This window comes from Macrobrachium nipponense, chromosome 5 (assembly GCF_015104395.2).
Source record: "Macrobrachium nipponense isolate FS-2020 chromosome 5, ASM1510439v2, whole genome shotgun sequence".
In the NCBI taxonomy this organism is placed as follows: domain Eukaryota; kingdom Metazoa; phylum Arthropoda; class Malacostraca; order Decapoda; family Palaemonidae; genus Macrobrachium; species Macrobrachium nipponense.
Genome location: NC_061107.1, coordinates 18,997,865 through 19,022,435, shown reverse-complemented (window position 1 = coordinate 19,022,435; position 24,571 = coordinate 18,997,865). Strand labels below are relative to the sequence as shown.

General features: G+C 41.6%; 1 protein-coding gene across 1 annotated transcript in view; it reads right to left on the bottom strand.

The window, feature by feature from the left end:
* LOC135215226 (RNA-binding protein NOB1-like) overlaps window positions 1-19,293 on the bottom strand; it is a gene marked incomplete in the record, with an annotated part of 136,517 nt that extends 117,224 nt beyond the window's left edge. The window contains 1 exon segment of the mRNA XM_064249731.1: window positions 19,041-19,293. Within this exon segment, the coding sequence (XP_064105801.1) occupies window positions 19,041-19,100 (60 nt within the window).
* Between the last annotated feature and the right edge of the window lie 5,278 nt (window positions 19,294-24,571).

The following is a 24,571-nucleotide window of genomic DNA, read 5'->3' as shown; positions in this document are numbered from 1 at the left end:
TTTCAGTTGTGATGGCAGTACGGATTAAACCGCTGATTACCAGGTAAAAATGTATTTCAATTCAACCATGATCCCGGGAATAAAAAGTCTCATACTTTCACTAATATAGGCAACAAAATGTTGTTTTATTGTGCTAATTACAATGATAATCTTGAGTAATATCAATAAACGTTACATATCTACGCAAATATTGTTCAAATGAACCCTGGGAAGGCTGGGAAGGATGGGTCCGCCACTGTAAAATGACAATTTGTCGAAATTGCATTTTTCCTAACTATACAAACCTGAGGTCCTTTAACAATAGGAAGTAGCTAGCGGCAGCTGGAACGGTCGTAAGCTTCGAACAAGGGGAGAACGGTCGTTAACTGCTTGTCCGACAGTCGCGCGGAGGTAAACAAATCACTTTTGCTTTGCCCATGCAAAATACGCAGAGTGAGGGGTGGCATGAGGAGGGACTATATGTAAAGGACCTCAGGTTTGTATAGTTAGGAAAAATGCAATTTTCGACAAATTGTCATTTGTTCCGATACGTAATACAAACCATCGGTCCTTTAACAATAGGAAGACTCCACTTCTTGGTGGGTAGGAATCTGAGTCTTTTGATGAACAGACTGGTGTTCGTCCATCCTGGAATGCCTCCCTGGTCGTAAGAGCGAGGGAGGGATCCAAGCCTCTGTCCGATTGATCGGGGTGTGCACCGCAGGATCAATGGTCAGACCTCTGGGCCTAGTACTAAGAGAGAGGCAAGCGTATCTCTTCGTACAGCAAGCAAGAACTTGTTCCTGTTTGCAAGAGGCAACATAAAGTATGGGTTGTCTCAAGCTGGGCATCCACTTCCTCCCCCTTGTTGGAGGAAGTGGTGGATATACGCTCCTATCCCTAGTGAAAGGGATAGGATGGGGCTCTGTTGAGTTAGCTCACCTGCATCTTGTCCTTATCCAGCAGGGTGACGACCATGTCCCTCTAACCACAGGTAGAGGGGAAGAAAAAGATGGGAAGAGGAGCCAGTCACACTCTCATTCACTCATCCATTCTTATGGTCACACCAGGACTCGATGCTGTTCAGCCTGCGAGGGTCTGGGTTCGCTACACAACGTGTTGAGCAGCCACCACGGGTCCCAAGGAAAAAGATCCAAGGACCTGTGGGCAATATCCCGAAGGTAGAAGGAAGGGCATGTGGTCTGGTTGACCAGACCCCTGCCTTCAGTACCTGCGCCACGGAGAAGTTCTTGCGGACAAGGCAGCATCTCCTTCGCACCGAAGGCGGTGTGAAGTCCATTAGGGAGGGGATTGTGAACGACTCAAACCAATCGTCAGGGACCGAAGGGTTCTGAGTCTTCGCTACGAAGTTCGGTACGAAATCGAGCGTCACGGATCCCCATCCCTGGATGCTTGACTTCGCAGGAGAAGTCATGCAGTTCCTCAGAGGAAAAGAAGGAAATAGTCGCATGACCTATCCTTCTTCTCTACTTCGGTGATGTCCAGTACCCAATACTGGTCTGTCCGTTTGCCACGAAGTCTCTCGCATCCTCCTATCCCCATGCAGCGAAGTTCTCGGTAGTGATAGGACACCGACACTCCATGGTGGGTGTCAATGGTATGGGCACTGTGACAAGCTATTAAAACGAAGTAATGATGCTCTGTAACAACCGAACTAAGTCAACAGCGTAATTCGTAACTGAACTCGGCCGCTCTGACAGCTGCCGACTGACTGCGTTCGGTAGGAGGCAAGTTGTCAAAGCATCCGAGTAAGTCACGTGACCTTCGCCTTTAAATGGGTTATGCCGAGAGACCAAACAAATAATGTATTTGTTTGTCACCGATGTTTTCCGGACAGCGAGGTGATGATTCTCTTAAGGCATGTGCCCAACAGGCGAAAGTCAATTGCCTTCTAGAGACCGAGGTCCCTGAAGGTAAAACATCTCATGGTTGTTGAATCTCAGCTAAGGAGAAACAACACTATGTACCGTTGAAAGACGAAGGTAGATATTGAATGCAACCTACGTCTTCACAGATGAATCGAGAGAAGGATCTCAAGATTCATAACCTGTGCTTACAAATGACCTGAAAACGCTAACCGCTATTTCAATTGCTGTCCGGTGAGAAGTCGTAGTTGCAATGAAAGCGGGGCGTTCTTCAGTAATGAAAAAACACAGGGGAAAGCCGCCTGAAGAACTGCTTTCTCATGGGCTGAACATTTAGAAGTAGAGCTGTCAGGTCGGAGAGTAGGCGATGTCTTCTGACACATCTCGTAATTCGGTTGAACAATGAACAATTGTACACCTACGAATAAGAGATATTTTGAAGACAACTCAGATGTCTGCAAAATCATTCGCATTATCGCAGTGCGATGCAGCGGGAGACTTGTACAGACTTCTGTTACCGTGCGGTAAACAGAAAGATGAAAGAGTCCAAGAGATATCTCTGTTGAAAATTCTCGCAATGTCGAAGGCGATGGAATCTAGCGTCACAGCAGTATATGTCCTTCATTATGCGAGAATCCCCGTTAATCAGAGACCTAAGTCCATGATTGTTGGGCAGAGATACGGTTCGGTAGTCAATCAAAGCAGGGCAGAGAGAGACATACATGACCGTGCATATCGGGGAGGCCCAGCTGATACTGAGCTGCTATCAGGCAGTTCAATACGCAGTAGTTGAGCCTGAGCTCTCGCTGACTCGTCATCCTGAGTTTGCCAGGTAATCCATTATTCCACGAAGGAATGCGTTCGGCTAGAACTACCGAGCATAAAAGATATGCTCGAGCAATTATATTTAGGCGAAACGAATTTTCGGTAAATATAAAAGTTGAAATGGTGTTGGCGTGACAAAACTAAGTAAGTATAAAATTGAAACTGAAAACTCCTGGGAGGTTGCAGGCAACCCCGAGTTGCAGTTCAATTAGAATACTTTTCTTATAAGTCGCAATCTGAGATTAACTAGGATATGCGCCTACCCCTCGGACAATTCAACTGCTTAGTAGAATCATGTCGCGAGGTAATATAACGTAGTATATTTGTAGGATTCTGAACAACGATCTCCATCCTAAATTCTTTCCTTCAAGAAAAAACAAAATAAGGATTGGAGATCGACCACCTTCGATCTCTATCAAAGAGAGTGAAGGAGAAGTCTTCCTCGAAGGAAAGCTTCAATGGTGAACAGAATACTAGACGATAGTTCAAGCCAAACTGGATATTCCCGTCCGATCTTCTCTAGTCCAGGTTGGTCGCCTACTGTGAGATAGTTTCTTCAGCAGCAGTCTTCTTCCCAATGCTAGAAATTCCAGGAATTCGAGCATAGGCGAGGTTCCCGATTATCGTGTATATCGGGGATTCTCGTCTCGCTCACTTTGGACCGTGGTCTCGCGTAAGTGTTTAGAGATCGTAAAACTCGAATACTGAATGCGTTAGAAATTCCGTAGAATTCTAAGCAGTCTGCGAAACCCCCACCGAATTCGTCAAACGATATCGGCTGGTGGTCCTCTCGATTCCCGTAGAAATCGAGAATGGGGCAGGATTCCTCCTCACGACGGGGACGGGGTTACGTCAGGTAGGCCCCGAAGGTCCCCCGGTAGCGCAGTCCCGAACGTGGGATCCTACAGAGAATCTCTGTAGGATCCCTCCCCTTTCCCTCGTACCGTAAGGATAGAGGGAATGGGGGAGGAATTGGATACTCGCTCGCCTTCCCAGTGGAACTAGCAGTTGGAGAAGAGTAGGAACAGCCATCGCCTTGCGGCGATGGCCTCTCAGAGTCTGGGAAAACGTATCGTCAGGAGAAAACGTTTTTCCCGCGGAGGGTTACGAACTCTCACTGTAGGTAAGGGTCTGCCGCCACTGTGAACGTCGTCTGGGTGGGGCTGATCGACACCTGACAGGAGAGAGCCGAACCGTCCTCCGACTCATTCCAGTCCTCATCGAGGTCGAAACCTCTCAGGAGGACCGAAGGAGTATTCAAATACGGTGTCCGAAGACACGTTGAAATGCCGCTGTCGCAGTAGAGGAGGTGGAAGTAGCTTGATCGACCGGCCAGAACTGAGAGAGCCTTCTTGTCCGGAGACGAGAGACTCTGGTTCAAGACAGAATCGGCAAGTTCCGATCGCGGCAGACCCACCGTCGGTTTGGGTTCCCTCTCGGGCCCCAAAACGACTCGAGCAGAGACGTGGGCTCTGCTGGTGGGAGCGGCAATCCTTCCGCAAGGTCATTATGCTGACGAATCAGCTTAATGACTTCTGCAAATTCCTCTGTATCTCGGGAGTAACCGTGTCTTGCGGAGTAGGACCGTCCAGTCCCTCCAACAAGAACAGATCCCGAGATACTCCTCCTTCAGAAGGAGGAACAGCGGCAGACCCCTGACGGTCGCCTCCAGCTACTTGCGCGTATGTCCTGGTCGGTCCTAGAACCGTGCCTGGTCCATACGGCGTCATAGCGGGATCGCGAGCGGCTCACCTCTCGCGATCACTCATAGGTACCTCGCTCTCCCGGCCCCCCCCCCCCTGGTCGGGTCCTCCCGAGGAGGTTGAAGGTACAGGAGAGGCAGACCTGACGCTCCCCTAGCTCGCTGGCAGGACCAGCGTGCTTGGAGGGCTGCTGCTGATCGTCCACCCGCAGTGGCGATCGAGCAGCAGGCCTAGCCTTGCCGCTCGCCTGGGGCGAGAGGCTCGGCTGAGAACGTCGACGCTGATCTCTAGCGTCAGGCGAGCTGTTGCTGGTACCGTCTCCGCCCGGTCCCGATGGGAGCGGCGTCAGGTGACCTGCTAGGCTCGTTGACGCGGTGAGACCAGCGAGCGTCCTCTCGGCGCGTCTAGCCGCTGGTACCAGCCGTGGCTGGTACCGACGACCGCGGGGACCCCTTCCTCGCCTCAACCCGTGGCTGGTCAGCGACCGTCACGTCAACCCGAGCAGCCAGCTGGTCGCTGTGAGAGCGTCCACTGGCCTAGCGAGAGTCGTCTGCACGACACTCGCCAGTCTTCTGCTCCGCGCTTCGGTCTTGGCGGCGAGCGAGCTCGAGTGTCAAGACTTTGGCTGGACGGTCTCCCGCGGGGAGACCGTCCACTCGGTACTTCTCACTAACGAGAAGCCGAGGCGGATCCTGGTTTAGCGGCAGAACCGCTAGAACCAGGCGAGGAAGTGCCAGCCGAAGCTGGTACTCCTCTGGTCCCCGTCTTCTCCTTCCTTGGTAGAAGAAAAGACGGGCCCTGTTCCCGATGGGAGCAGGAGGACCAGCAGAAGAGCTCCCGAATCGCGGAGCGAGACGGGCCCTTAGAAGGTCCCCGAAGGAGCCTTCTTAGGGGGGAAAACCCGGGTTACCAGCTGGTCGCTGCAAGAGCGCCGCTGGCCTGGCAAGAGTCACCTAGCGTCTCTCACCAGCCTTCTGCTCCGTGCCGCGTCTTGGCGCCGAGCGAACTCTGGCGCCGAAACTTGGCTGCACGGTCTCGAGGGAGAACGTACACTCGGGATCTCTCGCGAACGAGAGACCGAGCCGGAACCTGGCGTAGCGGCATCGCCGCTAGCACCAGGCGAGGAAGTACCAGAGCTAACCGATACTCCTCTGGTCCCCGTCTATCTCTTCCTTACGGAAGGGGAGACGGGCCCCGCTCCCGAAGGAGCAGGAGGACCAGCAGAAGGACCCCCCGTCCCACCGGGGTGGGACGGGCCCTTAGAAGTTCCCGAAGGAGACTTCTTAGGGGGAAGGCAGCCTTCTTCTTCTTCGGCTTATGGGCCTTAGAAGTCGAAGGGGAAGAGGCAGCAGCAGACGATGAAGACGAGATGCAGCTTCCTCTTCTCCTCTTCCTCGTCAGCTCACGCAGGACAGTCGTCAGGTCCTCCATCCAGGCCGGAGCCGGGGCTATTGCCGCAACAACAGGTCGCCCGACTGCACCTGTCCGGAAGGACCTGGGACTGGGGAAGACACACCGTGGCAGGACCAGCATGGACAGGCACAGGAACCAGGAGCGACAGGAACAGCAACCAGCTCAGGAGCGGCAGGAACAGCGGCAGCGGTAGACCCAGAGGGACAGCCAAGCCAACAGCGGGAATCACATCAGCGGCAGGTACGGCAGGCCCAGCGATCGCCTCGTAGAATCATCGGCAGCCAGCGGAACCTGGGTCCTGCAGCCGGTCCAGGGGCGAGCTGCTGGAAAGCGGAAGTCTGGGGCAGGCAACACGAAGAAAACAGGCGGCGGCGGCAACCCCACCTCGGTACGGCTGCGGCCCTATAGCGGCAGACGGCGTCATCGACACAGCATGGGGAGTGTAGACCAAGAGGGGGGGGAGCAGCATAAGCGGCCGTGGTAGTAGTGGAGACCACCGCCCCAGACCTCGCTAGACGCTGCAGCAGCCCGTGGATGCTAGGCACGCCCTGCCTCCGCGGTGGTCCATACCTGTCCAAGGTCGTCTCCCACGGATGTAGCACCTGCGGTAACATAGATAGATTGAGTAAGAGGGGTTCCCTCACGCACGGGGGGAAGACATGCCCCACCCCGAACGCAAGAAGACCCCAAATACAAAATACAACGAAGAAGCTGAGCGGAGGGCAGGAAGGAAGACGAAGAATCGGATACCAAGGGAGTCGCGGGAGAGCTTCCGACGACTTCCTGGCAGACCTTCGCTTCCCCTACCCCCGCACAGCAGTGAAAAGTATATGAAAATGAAACAGAATACTGCCCTTGCGATTCACTTCATAGAACTTAAAGGGGAAAAGATCAATTCCCGGGTAAGAACGGAAACTTGATCCAATAATATGATGCTATCATAAAATATATATGAAAATGAAACAGAATACTGCACTTGCGATTTCATTTTCACATAAAAAAATCGTAAGGATCAATTCCCGGGTAAGAACGAAATTGATCCAAATTAAATTTCATGCAAATAAATAAATGAAAATGAAAAGAATATTGCAATTGCGAATCCACTTTCATTGCATTCTTTTATTATACAAATTAAAAGGCTCGTGCGACGCAATCACACTCTCGGTAACGAACGCACAGGGCAAAAATATAATGAAAAGAGTACTTACATTTTTCAATTACACACTTTCGCCCAAAATACATGACTCGGCGCGAGCGCGCCCGCCCTCGGCACCGAGACATAATTCAAGGGTTTCAATTCATGAAAAGAGAAAGGAAATCGCCGCATCTACGGCGATAACTCCATGTTGGTCATAATTAAGTAATGAAAATGAAAACAGTGTATACTACAGTTTCATTTTCAAGTCAAACAAACCATTAGTAGAAAACACAATATAAACAAAGCATACGACGATGAAGCGGGCAGAGAGCGATGACGACACGTCCTTCACACCCGCGCCGAAAGCAAAAGTGATTTGTTTACCTCCCAGTCGCGCGCGCGCGACTGTTGCGGACAAGCAGTTAACTACCGTTCTCCCCTTGTTCGAAGCTTACGACCGTTTCCAGCTGCCGCTAGCTACTTCCTATTGTTAAAGGACCGATGGTTTGTATTACGTATCGGAACAAACAGACTGGCATGCACAACCATACCACGCCATATTGGATTAAAAAAACTGCCTTGAACACATAGTTTGCGAAGACTTCACATGCTTATTTTACTTCGTATGGCAGTTTCACATACCTCATTTTGTTGACGAAACTTCAATCTTTCGAATGGTATGCTTAAATATTGAATTGTATTGTTGTTTCACCAATTAAATATAGAGTTAAAAAGTGGCTCATTTTTCCAATTAAATGGCCACACAGCAATGTTTCACCCTACTTCGAGGAAAGTTGAGGTCCCAAGGTGGTGCTTCCACAGGCGCTGGTTCATGACTGATGTCTATCCTGGGTTACAGGAAGTGTTAGTGATTTTTTTGGAAGGTGGCTGTGCTACGGTCAAGGTGGTCACCAAGTGCCATTCGGTCGTTTACCCTGTGTAAGGTGTTTTAAGTAAAAATTCCGAAAGCGTCATGGAGGTAAGTTACCACTACGCATGGCTTCTTTCATTAACCTCTGTTTAATTGGAAATTATATCCTTAATTTGTGACTAGGGCACTGGCTCGTGACTGATGTCTATCCTGGGTTACAGGAAGTGCTACAGTTTTTTTGGGAAGGTGGCCATGCTAAGGTTGAGGTGGTCACCAGGTGGCCATTCGGTCATTTGCCCTATCTAAGGTGTTTTAAGTAAAAATTTTGATAGCGTGGACGTAAGTTAGCACTACGCATGGCTACTTTCATTAACCTCTGTTTAATTGGAAATTATATCCTTAATTTGTGACTTGGGAGAAAACCCTTAGGGGAGAACACCGCAGTGGATCCATCATCATAGCGTGGCTCAGCCTAATTCACTCAATATTTAATTAAGTGAAACAAGAATACAATTATATCTTTAAGCATACCATTCAAAAGATTTAAGTTTTGCCTACATAATTTGATATTCGAGTCGGGAATCTATTTACTTTTTTCAACTACAAATATTTTCAAATTAATAATCATGAATGTGTAAAAAATTTATGCAATTCATGACCTTATACTGCCATTTAACTTTATTTAAATAATTAAAGTGGTACCTCGACATACGAAATTAATTCGTTCCGAGGCAGCCTTCGTAACATGAGCTTTTTGTATCTTGAACCGCATTTTACATGTAAAATGCCTAATCCGTTCCAAGCCCTACAAAAACACCCCAGTAAAGTTTATAATAAAGCTAAATTGACCAATAACCAATGAAATACTACACCATTCAATACCTAGCTTAATACGTACTACTAATATGTACCTGTAAATAAAGTGTATTAGTATACATAGTATACAAGAAATACTGTACGTACATACGTACGTATGTAGTAATATGTGGAACCTTACCTTTCGAGTGAGGCTATCTCTGAAAGTGGCGACAGAGGAGGAGAACAAACGGCAGAAAATTTGTTACGTAGTACGTACACTTAACGAAACCCATTAAAAATGTCAGGAAACATAAACTAAACATTACAAAACACATTAACAAAACTGTAACACTTAACTTTACAAAAAACTTAATATTTAACAATTAAGGGAATAAAGCTTTGCACCTCATAAACAGTGTAGTGGTCTGCTGCTTGTAACTGTGTTTGTAGAGTGAGTGCTTAGGAACCAAGAACAGCAACGTGGTTCAAGTGCATATTGGAGTGAATTAAGACCAAAATGTGTATAATTACAATCAAATAAGCACTGTGGAGTTTTAGTTGTGATGGCAGTATGGATAAAACCACCGATTACAAGGTAAAAATGAATTCAGTTCAAACCATGACCCTGGGAATAAAAAGTTTCATACTTTCAGTAATATAGGCAACAAAATGTTGTTTTATTGTGCTGATTACAACTGCAATCTTGAGTAAGATCAATAAACGTTACATATATACGCTAACATTGTTCAAATGAGTGCTGGGAAGGCTGGGAAAGATGGTTGTCGTCACTGATCAGAACCTGTACATCCACACGGTAGCCGCCATATTGGATTTAAAAACTGCCTTGAAAACATATTTTACAAAGAGCATCACATGCTTATTTTAGTTCGTATGGGGCTTTCATATATCACATTATGTTGACGAAACTTCATTGTTTTGAATGGTATGCTTGGAGTTGTAAATGTATTCTTGTTTCACCATTTAAATATCGAGTGAATAAGACCTGTCCACCGTGATAAGGGTTGGTAGTCGCTGGTGTTTCCCCCTATCACATTATGTTGACGAAACTTGAATCTTTTGAATGGTATGCTTAGAGTTGTATGTAATTGTATTCTTGTTCACCAATTAAATATCGAGTGAATAAGACCCGGCCAGCGTGATGATGGTGTATCGTCCGTGATTGTTTACCCTACTTACTTCAAAAGGAGAGTAGAGGTCTTGAGCTCTGCTATCACCACCAACAACTCATGACTGATGACCATCTCCGGTGGCAGGACGTGTCAAAGTACTTTTTCGGAGGGTGGCCAAAAGCGCAGTTGTCAGTGAATTGGCCAGTCCAGTCGGTTGTTTACCCTAGTACAGGTGCCAAAGTTAGGGTCAAGATCAAAGGTACCGAAAATGACTTGTCAATGAAACTAGCCTAGGATAGGGGGAAAAACCAGCGACTACCAACCCTTATCACGGTGGACAGGTCTTATTCACTCGATATTTAAAGGGTGAAACAAGAATACAATTACAACTCCAAGCTTACCATTCAAAACATTGCAGTTTCGTCAACATAATGTGATATATGAAAGCCCCATATGAACTAAAATAAGCATGTGACTCTCTTCGTAAAATATGTTTTCAAGGCAGTTTTTAAATCCAATATGGCGGCTACTGTGGGATGTTCAGGTTTTGATCAGTGACGAAAATCATCTTTCCAAGCCTTCCTAGCAATCAATTGAACAATGTTAGCGTATGTATGTAATGTTTATTGATCTTACTCAAGATTGCAGTTGTAATCAGCACAATAAAACAACATTTTGTTGCCTATATTACTAAAAGTATGAAACTTTTTATTCCCGGGGTCATGGTTTGAACTGAATTCATTCTTACCTTGTAATCGGTGGTTTTTATCCTTACTGCCATCACAACTGAAACTCCACAGTGCTTATTTGATTGTTATTATACACATTTTGGTCTCAGTTCACTCCACATTGCACTTTAAACAAGTTGCTGTTCCTGGTTCCTAAGTGCGCGCGCCACAAACACAGTTATGAACAGCAGACGACGAAACTGCAAAGTTTTATTCCCTAAATTGTTTACTTTAGTCGTTATTTAGTTCAAATTTACTTTGTTATTTACAAATTTTAATTTAATTCATGTATATTTTCCCTTTTTTGCAACCAAATTACCCCGAAAAATTACAGATATTTCTAAAGTAGATACATTCAAATGTTTCTAACGTTTTTGTACATCTGGCTGCCGAAAACCATAGAGGAACGACTACGGATAAGTAGATTATTATACATATTTTTTTTTTTTGCTTTTTGTGTTTTTGGCTAGCACTTCATTGATTTCAGTCTATATTAGTATTTTGAATTTCTTTAATAACCTTATGCCAGAAATAAATGTAACCTTTAATGTTTGCATGCTAAGAATGGCAAAATCATCGTTGCCACATTAGTGGAGGCTCACACATACGCTGATTCATTATTATAAACTGTTTCCATGAATTCTAGTTGTCACAGTAATGCAGTAATGATAAAATTGCTTTAATATTTATGTAGTATATATACTTCCAATACATAGCCTAATTTCACCAATTTCAACGTTTTGTGTGTAGTCTTATACCCAGTTTGGAGGGTCAACACATACCGAATGGCACAAGAGTGAGTGAGAGAGAGAAAGGAAGGCGAAGGAACGAAAAGAAGAAAGGGGTGTCGGTGATGGGGGGAGAGGGTAGGTGGAGCTTTTTACGCGTGTTCGTATCCATTTCTGGATAATGGAGTTTTTGTCTCTTGGTACAAGGTCAAGTGTCGTTATTCTTTACGATTAGTGATTCTCGATACCCTTATAAATTACGGCACTGGATGTAATGCTTTATAGCAAAATCTCGTTCTGATACGAGTGTTCGTTACAGAAATAGGTATTGCCCAAAAACGTGCTTGCACTGTCTATGAAACCCATAGTAGGTATGCTGCTTAGTTGTCAATCAAGTTTTTTGTGATCAAAGTATTTTTTACAAGCTAGCTATTAATAAATTTGTTTTTTGTATTTTCTCAATCAAAACATATGCCTCAAGCTAATTTCCTTTTCTGTTTTACGACTTTCTGGTCACACTACGGCAATAATCCGGCAGTAAAACATCTTCACATATCCAAAAAGTAAATAATAAAGATATATATGCGCATTACGATTATACCAATTATCTACATGAAGAGCTGATAATCTGCATGAATAACTGGTAAACTGTTCTGCAGGAAAGTTGAATAAAGCAATTATTTACAATAGGTACGAAAATCAAGATGTTGTGACGTCATAATGCAGGACTTAAAAGAACGTTCTAATTCCAAAAAATAATTACTTAAATTTGAGTCAAAATCGAGTTACTTTTCAATAACGAATATTTTCAAATTAATCATCATAAATATGTAAAATATTGATGTTTTACTATTTAAAAAAAAAATTATTGAAGTGCACCTCTTCTTGTCGTCAAAAAAAAAATTCTTCTACAAAACAGTTGTTTGACTCGGTGAGGAAAAGTTTTCCGATTGTTTGTGATGAAAGTGTTCCCAGTCTGTGGGTACAAGTGGTATGCAGATTTATCACAGGAAATGGTTAGTTTACTGACACAAGCAACTCCGTAAACATCGAGATGGCGTCAATCTTCTAAATATTTCGAGTTGTAGCCTAAGTAAAAATGTTGAACGCATTTTGGTGAGATTTGCACTACGTTTGACACCGTTTTCACTACCCTCTGTTTAAATCTTAAAAATAGGCCTTAATTTCTAACTTTGGAGAAAATACTTACTTCGAAAGGAGAGTAGAGGTTTTTAGCTCCGTTTCTCACCAACAACAAGTCGCGACTGATGCCCATCTCCAATGTCAGGACGCGTTATAATGTACTTTTTCGGAGGGTGGCAAGTGTTGATTGTAGGTGGCCTGCTTGGCCTGCCGTGGTGTTTTACCCTACGTTTGAGACCGTTTTCAGTACCCTGTTTAAATCTTAAAATTTGACCTTAATTTCTAACTTTGGAGAAAATACTTACTTCGAAAGGAGAGTAGAGGTCTTTGGCTCCGTTTCTCACCAACAAGAAGTCGCGACTGATGCCCATCTCCGATGTCAGGACGCGTTATAGGCTACCTAGGGTAGAATATCACGACAGGCCAACCCTCATCACGGTGGACGGGTCTTATTCACTCGATATTTAATTGGTGAAACAAGAATACAATTGCAACTCCAAGCATACCATTTAAAAGACTGAAGTTTCGTCAACATAATGTGATATATGAAAGCCCCATACGAACTAAAATAAGCATGTGAGCTCTTCGTAAAATATGTTTTCAAGGCAGTTTTGAAATCCAATATGGCGGCTACCATCTTTCCCCAGCTTTCCCAGCACTCATTTGAACAATGTTAGCGTATATATGTAACGTTTATTGATCTTACTCAAGATTGCAGTTGTAATCAGCACAATAAAACAACATTTTGTTGCCTAATATTAGTGAAAGTATGAAACTGTTATTCCCGGGGTTATGGTTTGAACTGAATCATTCTTACCTTGTAATCGGTGGTTTTTATCCTTACTGCCATCACAACTGAAACTCCACAGTGCTTATTTGATTGTTATTATACACATTTTGGTCTCAGTTCACTCCACATTGCACTTTAACCCCGTTGCTGTTTTCTGGTCTAAGCCGCTGCGCGCCATAAACACAATTACGAACAGCAGACGACGACAGACGACGAAACTGCAAAAGTTTATTCCCTAAACTGTTTACTTTATCGTTATTTAGTTTAAATTTACTTTGTTATTTAAAATTTTGATTTAATTCATGTATATTATCCCTTTTTTGCAACCAAATTACCCCGAAAAAATTACAGATATTTCTAAAGTAGATAAAATCAAATGTTTCTAACGTTTTCGTTACATCTGGGCTGCGAAAACCATAGAGGAACGAATACGGTAAAGTGCATAGAGGAACGACGACGTTTTTTTTTTTTTTTGCTTTTTTGTTTTTGCTAGCACTTTTCATTGATTTCAGTCTTTATTAGTATTTTGAATTTCTTTAATAATCGTATGCCAGAAATAATGTAACCTTTAATGTTTGCATGCTTTAATGTTTGTATGCTAAGAATGGCAAAATCATCGTTGCCACATTAGTGGAGGCTTCACACATACGCCGTTCCATTATTATAAACCGTTTCCATGAATTCTAGTTGTCATAGTAATGCAATAATGATAAAATTGCTTTAATATTTATGTATATATACTTCCAATACATAGCCTAATTTCACCAATTTCAACGTTTTGTGTGTAGTCTTATACCCAGTTTGGAGGGTCAACACATACCGAATGGCAACAGAGAGAGAGAGAAAGGAAGGCGGAGGAACGAAGACAGGAAAAGGGAGGCGTAGAGGTAGGGGGGGGAGAGGGTAGGTGGAGCTTTATACGCGTGTTCGTATCCATTTATGCATAATGGAGTTTTTGTCTCTTGGTACAAGGACAAGTGTCGTTATTCTTTACGATTAGTGATTCACGATACCCTTATAAATTACGGCACTGGGTGTAATGCACTATAAGCAAAATCTCGTTCGTTACGAGTGTTCGTTACAGAAATAGGTATGCCCAAAAACGTGCTTGCACTGTCTCTGAAACCCCATAGTAGAAATGCTGCTTATTGTCAATCAAGTTTTTTATAACCAAGTATTTTTTTACAGCTAGCTATTGAATAAATTTGTATTTTTCTCAGTCAAAACATATGCCCCTCAATGCTAACTTTCCTCTTTTAACGACTTTCTGGTCATTGCAAATTCGGCCCCATAATTTCTTATGGTGCGAAAACGACAGACAGAGGCCCATGGACCGAAAACGATTGCGTCACACTACGGCGATAATCCAGCAGTAAAACATCTTCATATATCCAAAAGTAAATAATAAAGATATATATGCGCATTACGATTATAACAACTTACATGTATAGCTGATAACAATCTGCATGAATAACTGGTAAACTGTTCTGCAATGACAGTTGAGTATAGCAATTATTTACAATAGGTACGAAAGTCAAGATCGTCGTACGTCATAATACAGAACTTAAAAGAACGTTCTAGGGTAAAACATCAAAGCAGGCCACGCAAGGCCAGCTACCATCAGTGCAAGCCACCCTCCGAAAAAGTACATTATAACGCGTCCTGACACCCGAGATGGGCATCAGTCGCGACTTGTTGTTGGTGAGAAACGGAGCTAAAGACCTCTACTCTCCTTTCGAAGTAAGTATTTTCCCCAAAGTTAGAAATTAAGGCCAAATTTAAGATTTAAACAGATTTAAACAGAGGGTACTGAAAATGGCGCCCACGGCAGTGGAAATCTCACCAAAACGCGTTCAACATTTTTACTTACAACTCGAGGTATTTAGAAGATTGACGCCATCTCGATGTTTACGGAGTAGCTTGTGTCAATAAACTAACCGATTTCCTGTGATAAATCCGCACACCACTTGTACCCACAGAACGCTGGAGCACTTTTATCACAACAATCGAAACACGATTTCTCATCAACAACAAGCCAGGCGTAAACAGCTGTTGGGGTAGAAGATGACGAGAAGCGTGCTCTTGGCAATAATTTTTTAAATAAGTAGTAAAACATCAATATTTTACATATTTATGATGATTAATTTGAAAATATTCGTTATTGAAAAAGTAACTCGACCCTGACTCAAATTTAAGTAATTATTTTTCTGAATTAGAACGTTCTTTCAAGTTCTGTATTATGACGTCACGACATCTTGACTTTCGTACCTATTGTAAATAATTGCTATACTCAACATGTCATTGCAGAACAGTTTACCAGTTATTCATGCAGATTGTTATCAGCTATACATGTAATTGTTATAATCGTAATGCGCATATATATCTTTATTATTTACTTTTTGGATATATGAAGATGTTTTACTGCTGGATTATCGCCGTAGTGTGACGCAATCGTTTTCGGCCGGTCCATGGGCCTCTTGTCTGTTTTCGCACCATAAGAAATTATGGGGCCGAATTGCAATGACCAGAAAGTCGTTAAAAAAGAGGAAGTTAGCATTGAGGGGCATATGTTTTGACTGAGAAAAATACAAATTTATTCAATAGCTAGCTTGTAAAAATACTTGGTTATAAAAACTTGATTGACAACTAAGCAGCATGTCTACTATGGGTTTCAGAGACAGTGCAAGCACGTTTTTGGGCAATACCTATTTCTGTAACGAACACTCTTAACAGAACGAGATTTTGCTATAGTGCATTACACCCAGTGCCGTAATTTATAAGGGTTATCGTGAATCACTAATCGTAAAGAATAACGACACTTGTCCTTGTACCAAGAGACAAAAACTCCATTATGCAGAAATGGATACGAACACGCGTATAAAGCTCCACCTACCCTCTCCCCAACCCCCCCCCCCCCTCCACCGCCATCCCTTTTCTTCTTCGTTCCTCCGCCTTCCTTTCTCTCTCTCTCCTCTCTCTCTCTCTCTCTCTCTCTCTCTCTCTCTCTGTTGCCATTCGGTATGTGTTGACCCTCCAAACTGGGTGGGTAATACTACACACAAAACGTTGAAATTGGTGAAATTAGGCTATGTATTGGAAGTATATATACATAAATATTAAGCAATTTTATCATTATTGCATTACTATGACAACTAGAATTCATGGAAACAGTTTATACCAAAATGTTAAGCGTCACCCACGTAATAATACGTTTACCGCGATCTACTCGGTAGCGCCTTCAACGGGATATTACGTTCAAGACTTTAACTGTGCTTGTCAAGCCGTCAGCCCCGTAATAATACGTTTACTCGTATAGAAAGTGTAGGACATCATTTGGTAACACTCTCAGCACATGGAAACTTATTTCCAGCCTGGCAACTCTTTCCTGGTGGTCGCTTATGCTAGAAAACTGCCTGTCCCTGTTGGTTTTCTTTCAATACGCTTCGGGCGTTATCGAGACAAATTGGATTTCGCGTCTTTCACAATGAATGTCCCAAAGAGGAGGCATATTTCTTTAGGTGAGATCAATCAAATACTAGATAGGAGATGTGATATTGATAACCTATTTGATGATGAGAGCTCTAGTTCTGAAATCCTCCAGTGATGATACAAACTTTTCTTCCAATTGCGGGAGTGAAGATGACTTTTCTTTGCCGAGTGACTGGACTCCGAGTGACTGGACTCCGAGAGAGAGAGAGAGAGAGAGAGAGAGAGAGAGAGAGAGAGAGAGAGAGAGAGACGAGAGAGAGAGAGGAGAGAGAGAGAGAGAGAATTTCCTACAGTTAATTACAGTATGAATAACAAGCATAAAAAATCAATATTAACTTTGAAAAACTATCATCATGCTATGATCGCTGATTACAAAAAAGCGTGACGGTACGTTAGCAGCGAGCTCATCAGGGGCGGACGCTTAACAGGATAATGGAACGGCGTATGTGTGAAGCCTCCACTAATGTGGCAACGATGATTTTGCCATTCTTAGCATGCAAACATTAAAGCATGCAAACATTAAAGGTTACATTTATTACTGGCATACGATTATTTAAGAATTCAAAATACTAATAAAGACTGAAATCAATGAAAAGTGCTAGCAAAAACAAAAAAGCAAAAAAAAAAAAAAAAACGTAGTCGTTTCCTCTATGCACTTTTCCGTATTCGTTCCTCTATGGTTTTCGGCAGCCAGATGTACGAAAACGTTAGAAACATTTGATTTTATCTACGTTAGAAATATCTGTAATTTTTCGGGGCGGGGTAATTTGGTTGCAAAAAAGGGATAATATACATGAATTAAATCAAAATTTTTAAATAACAATGTAAATTTAAACTAAATAACGAGTAAAGTAAACAGTTTAGGGAATAAAACTTTGCAGTTTCGTCGTCTGTCGTCGTCTGTCGTCGTCTGCTATTTGTAATTGTGTTTATGGCGCGCGCGCTTAGAAACCAGGAACAGCAACGGGTTTAAAGTGCAATGTGGAGTGAACTGAGACCAAAATGTGTATAATAACAATCAAATAAGCACTGTGGAGTTTCAGTTGTGATGGCAGTAAGGATAAAAACCGCCGATTACAAGGTAAGAATGAATTCAGTTCCAACCATAACCCCGGGAATAATAACAAGTTCATACTTTCACTAATATAGGCAACAAAATGTTGTTTTATTGTGCTGATTACAACTGCAATCTTGAGTAAGATCAATAAACGTTACATACATACGCTAACATTGTTCAAATGAGTGCTGGGAAGGCTGGGGAAAGATGGTGTCCGTCACTGATGAGAACCGTCCATGTAAAAACGTAGCCGCCATATTGGATTTCAAAACTGCCTTGAAAACATATTTTACGAAGAGCTCACATGCTTATTTTAGTTCGTATGGGGCTTTCATATATCACAATATGTTGACGAAACTTCAGTCTTTTAAATGGTATGCTTAGAGTTGCAATTGTATTCATGTTTCACCAATTAAATATCGAGTGAATAAGACCCGTCTACCGTGATGAGGGTTGGCCTGTACTGATGTTTCCCCCTAATTCAGAAAAATAATTACTTAAATTTGAGTCAGAGTCGAGTTACTTTTTCAATAACGAATATTTTCAAATTAATCATCATAAATATGTAAAATATTGATGTTTTACTACTTATTTAAAAATTAGCTAAGAGCACGCTTCTCGTCATCTTCTACCAAAACAGCTGTTTACTCCTGGCTGTTGTTGGTGAGAAAAACGTGTTTCGATTGTTGTGATAAAAAGTGCTCCAGCGTCTGTGGGTACAAGTGGTGTGCGGATTTATCACAGGAAATGGAAAGTTTGTTGACACAAGCGACTCCGTGAACATCGAGATGGCGTCAATCTTCGAAACATTTTTAGTTGTAAGTAAAAATTTCTAAAGCGTTTTGGTGAGATTTCCACTGCCGTGGGCGCCATTTTCAGTACCCTCTGTTTAAATCTTAAAATTTGGCCTTAATTTCTAACTTTGGAGAAAATACTTACTTCGAAAGGAGAGTAGAGGTCTTTAGCTCCGTTTCTCACCAACAAGAAGTCGCGACTGATGCCCATCTCCGGTGTCAGGACGCGTTATAATGTACTTTTTCGGAGGGTGGCAAACGTTGATTGTAGGTGGCCTGTTTGGCCTGCTGTGATGTTTTACCCAAATGTACTTTTTTGGGGATTGTACAAGCTGATCGTACATGGTCCACTCTGTACCCTACGGTTTTTTACCCTATAACCTACCTAACTAATATTCAAAATTAGAAGTTTAAAAGTTCCTTTTAACAATTTACCCAAGGGTAGCCTATGCTACGCTAGACTAACATACCGTTGCCTACTAGTTGGGGTCAAACGCCAGACGTGTGTACCTAGACTTTACTTTCTATAGGCTAGGTATTACTAGCCTACCTAGTAATTTACACTCACCCAAAGTGGTAGATTTTTTACAAAGCCAGCAGCATCAATAACAAGATGTTTCACTTTCATTTCTTCAACAGTCACCGCAAAATATGAAGGCAAGACTCTTAATTCTGCATTGACTTGCTATCACGTGTACAATTTCTCGATGTCAACAACAGCAACTTCCTTTAGGCTTCAGACGAAACGAGAAACTTCTTCTTCTTGGCTCTTGCTAAATGAAATTACGAACTCTTGTCGTGTCTCATGATCTGCCGCCTGGTGAAGAAAGACAAAACTTCTAATGTTTCTTACTTTATTATTGTATATTTTCTCGTTTTATTATTCTTTTAGAACTAAGCGTCAAGAGACAGAAGCAATCATCTTTCTTCAGGATTTTACACAACGTTCGAAATGAACAACCATTGCTTATTTCAAACCTTATGCGCAAATCATATTCAGTGTCAGGATCAAGCATAACTTACACCCAAGGGAAGGTGTCAAGTCATTCCCGAAGTATAGTGAATTGGATATTAAACATCATTAATATTATATATATATATATATATATATATATATATATATATATATATATATTATATATATATATACTATATATGAATGATTATCACATCACCGTGATTCATATAAAACATTCGAGCTACAAATGTCCTTTAATATCTAATTCGCTCTACCTCGGAATTGACATATTTTCATATATGTACCGAAGGGGATTTTTTTTTAGTTGATAATAATTTCGTCCCCTCATGGGATCTAACCACTGTCCAGTGGACGGGAACGAAATCAGGACGGACAGTGACATAATGACATTGCCGAGTCGTGTGTGTGTGGGCGCGCGCTCGCTCGCTCGCGCGTGTTGAATTAAATTGAATATAGAACTTATGCCAAAGACCACACATTGGGACCTAGGTGGTTATTCAGCGCTGAAACGGAAATTAGAGTAAAAGGTTTGAAATGCGCAACACGAGGAACACCTCAAAGCAGTTGCCCTATGAATCAATAATTGTTTGGAGAGCAAAGTAAGAGGGAAGAAAGAGAACATGAAGGGAGGCATGCAGTAAAAGGAATAAAAGGAGTTGCAGCTAGGGGTCGAAGGCAACGCCGCAAAGAACCTTAAAAGTAATGCCTACAGTGCGACGCATGAGGCGCATTGATGGCCCTACACCCCTACGAGGTGCGTGTTTTTTTCATCGTTGTCTGGCAACGACAATTTTTTATGCATTGCTTTTATGTATTTGTCATTTATTGCTTAAAATCATTTCCATATAAAACTGGTTCTGTGGGTTGTAAAATCATCTCTAAAGTAGGGAACTTTGGAAAAATAGGGAATTTATTACTTCAAGGTTGGTAATTTCAATAAGCAACAAGATGAATCTCAAACAAACACTAATACAACGAAAAGCCAAAGGGGAAATAATTTGAGAAAGTTGACAATTAACACTAACGAATGGATATGAGTGAAGATGATGAAATGTCGATTACTATACTATTTGATACATGCAATGAAAACTCAATCTTGTCATACTATAATGAATATAGAATTTAGGCCACAGGCCAAGGACTGGGACCTATGAGGTCATTCAGAACTGAATCCGAAAGTGCCAGTAAAAGGTATGAAAGGTGTAACAGGAGGAAAACCTCGCAGTTGCAGCATAAATCAACTGTTAGGAGAGGTTGGAAAGTAAGATGGAAGAAAGCGAATATGAAATGGGGGTACAACAAAAGAAACAAAGGGGAGTGCAGCTGGGGGACCAAAGCACGCTGCAAAGAACCATAAGTAACGCCTACGGTGAAACAGCAGCAGTCATAATTAATCGATATCACGTTAAATCTAGACCAAAATAATATAGTATTGAAACCGGCCCAATGTATGCTAGTAAATGTTTGTTTGTTTGTATGGTGTTTTTGCGTTGCATGGAACCAGTGGTTATTTAATAACGGGGCCAACGGCTTTACGTGACTTCCGAACCACGCCGAGAGTGAACTTCTATCAACAGAAATACACATCTCTCACCCCTCAGTGGAATGGTCGAGAATCGAACTCGCGGCCACCGAGGGGGCAGGTAAAGACCATACCAACCACGCCACTGAGGTACTTTGCAATTCCTTTCACTGCACCTCCATTCATATTCTCTTCCTCCCATTTTGCTATCGACCCTTTCCTAACAATTGTTTTATGGTGTAATTGCTAGGGTTTCCTTCGGCTACACATTCCTGTTCTCAAGTTTCCCTTTCAGTGCTGAATGACCTCATAAGTCCCAGCACTTGGTCTTTGGCCTAAACCTATTCCATTCTATTTACCTATGATAATAATGACCTAGACAAACTAATAAATCTATGTAAATTTCCAAATTAAAAATTTCGCAAAAGCATGTTATACACTATGTCAAAAAGTAAAATAAAAAGCCCAAATGAACCAAACAGAATATATGTACCTAATTGTCACGTTGCACATTTTTAGACTCATGATTCCATGCGGCACATAATATTTTTGCTCTAGCTTGTTTATTTTCATTTTACTCAGATTTCACAAGAAGAAAAAATAGCAAAACAAAACCTTGTTAGATCTTATTGGAAAACATGTAGAGTAAAATAAACTCTAATGCAAAAAGAATAATGTTGAGAACTAGGTCTTAGGAATGAACATTTACTTTGTAAATTTCATACAGCGCAGTAAAGATGCTTTCTTTTTAGGATGCATTGCTCATGACATCAGTCACACTGATCTACGAGAAAAATCAGAAAAAACACTTCTTGCTGCAACTGTAACTACAATTAACAATGAAACTGAGTAGGGACCAAAAATATAATGTAAATAGCTGATTGTAATAGCAGCCCTCCCACCTCAAAAAACCAAAAATGCATAAAAATAGGTGGGAATGCTGGGGCTACCATTTTTTTTTACACCATGTCCCAAATATGAAAAAAAGTCGTAAGCTTATTTTTAAAATATTTTTAAATAATTGTCATCGTCAAATTAAAGTGTTCCTTTAAGGATTGATAACTCCAAACCTGAATGATCCAACATAAATTAAGACTGCTTAGGGAAATTCATCATTGTTACATTTACTGTGCCTTAAACAAATTGGGCACTTTACACAATAATTTAGTTGAAATCCTAAAAAGCAATTCTGCTCTTTTACTAAAAAGTCTTAATTCGAGAAAATCATTTCTTCAACAGACCTGAGCCTGCAAACATCTGATGCTCACATTATACGTATAAACACTTCACGAAGTGTACTGACAAGCAACAGGTTATGAATCTCTTACACGAGAAAAGCAAGATAGCCTACATAAAGTAATTAGAAAAACAAGTATTATACAGGAAAATTTTGTCTCGGAATTAACGTTATATACTTTAATGAAATTGTTTTGTTAGTGCTATACTGAGTGTTCACTCAAGACTATACCCAAAAAGGATGCAATACAGGTCACAGTAGGGGTTCCGTTCCCAGCAGGGCGCAGTAAGCCGAAAATAGCCTTAACCCGAATCATCAAAATTATAATGGGGATAAATAGCACTTACAGCACCGTAAAGCAGGTAACGGCCCCGGAAGCCGACTTACGGCACTGAAAAATTGTAGTTAACAGCACCATGAAGCAAGTGCCTTAAGTCCAGAACGAGGTAACCGTGGGGCTGCCTGTATAGCTGAAATCTCTACTAGCAAAACCACCTATGATAAATTAAGTAAAAATATTGACATCATAATGTACATGTCTGGCTAGGAATGGGAATTAGATTAAAAAATTAAGGCCGGACCAAGCACTGGGACGTATGGGGTCATTCAGCAATGAAAGGAAAACTCTGAGAGTAAGGTTTCAAAAGTGTATCGGGTGGAAAACTTCACAGTTACACAATGGAAAAGTTACACTGTGAAACAGTTGTCAGGAAAGGGTGGATTTGATTGATTGTGTCTATTAAAACTGGTGTCACAAGAAATGGTGAAAGTAAGATGGAAGAGATTATATGAACAGAAGTACATTAAAAGAAATAAAAGAGGTTGCACCTTGCGGTCATAGGGATGCTGCAAAGAACCATAAGTAATGACTACACTGCACTACGCGAGGTGCACTGATGGCACTAGCCCCTTACGTGAGATTTTTGGTTGCGGGTGACAGGCTTCCTGGTCCATTGACAAGTCTCCAAAATGCACAGAAACTATGAAAACTAGTGGACTAGGTAGCAGTATGATGAAGACCAGCAGGAAGTCACAGGTCATGGAGGAAGGACATACATGAAGGTCTGGATCAGATGGCGGCAAGTCATGCAAGGAGTGAAATGATGCGAGTGGGTAGAAATAATTTCACTATAGCCCAATAGAAGGAGACAGATTTAATAATGTTCTGATCATAAGTTTTTAAGTTTTTCCCTTGCAGAAATACTGTGTGAAACCCCTCTGCATTGCTGTTTAGATACCATACAGATGACAATACTCACCAGTTACAAAACAATTTGCATCAAGGAATTACTGCCAAGTACCTTTGCTTCAAAATGGGTTTTTCATATCTGGTTTGTTTTCTAGATTAATGTTTATAAATTGTAAATTTAAGCATATTAAACTTTACCAAATGGCCTGACCAGCTGGGGTTACAAATTAGGTCCAATGCCTCAAATTTGCAGTTCTGTAGTAATAATGATAAACAAGAAACTCCAACAGTTATGTTTTAGATGCAATTGTAAAATATTTCTTAACCCACTGTGGCTAATGAAAACCCAAAAGCTTAAGTCAATATAATTGAATTATTTAACACTGAAAAGGGCAACAGAAAGAAAACACTAATTAGCCATCTATTTATCTTTATTGTCTGTTTACAAAATGACATCATTATGTACATAAACATGACATTCATTAAAAAAGAAGCAACCTTAAAAATACATAGAAATGTGTATATAAAATGACTGAATTATAAATACAAAATACAAGTAACAATAAAACCAAGAAGACTTTAGGCCATAGCTAATACATAGAGTATACAGTTAGTACAACTATAATATATATACCAACGAATGTTAGGCTACATACAATATTTATTTTACTGGAAAATAACAATTATATGTAAAGATATCACCCTCTAATCCATGTTTTTCTGACTCAAGCATGAACAGATATCCAGTTTACTGTAAAGTATAATTCTTATGAATATTCATAAAGTGCAACTACAGTACCTTGGTAGAGGGATAAAATCAAACTGTGTATCTTTACTTACTGCAGTATAACTTATGCTATTAAAAGGATTAAAAATTAATGTAAATACAGGTAGTGGCAAATTGAAGTCCTCTAACACTGGAAATATGCTTCAGGTTATCATGATGAGAAAGGCTCCTAATAACTGAGTACATGATGAGAAAGGCTACTAATAACTGAGTATCGTAAAATATCTTTCTGAGGAATTGATATTTTCACTTGTACGGTAACTTTGAAGGCTTGAGAAGCACAGTATTATCAAATATATACATTAACTGATAATTTTGTCCACATTTCGGGGTTTTACCAAAGGCTGTTAACAGTTAGTCTTAATCTTGATGCAAGTTCCTTGCA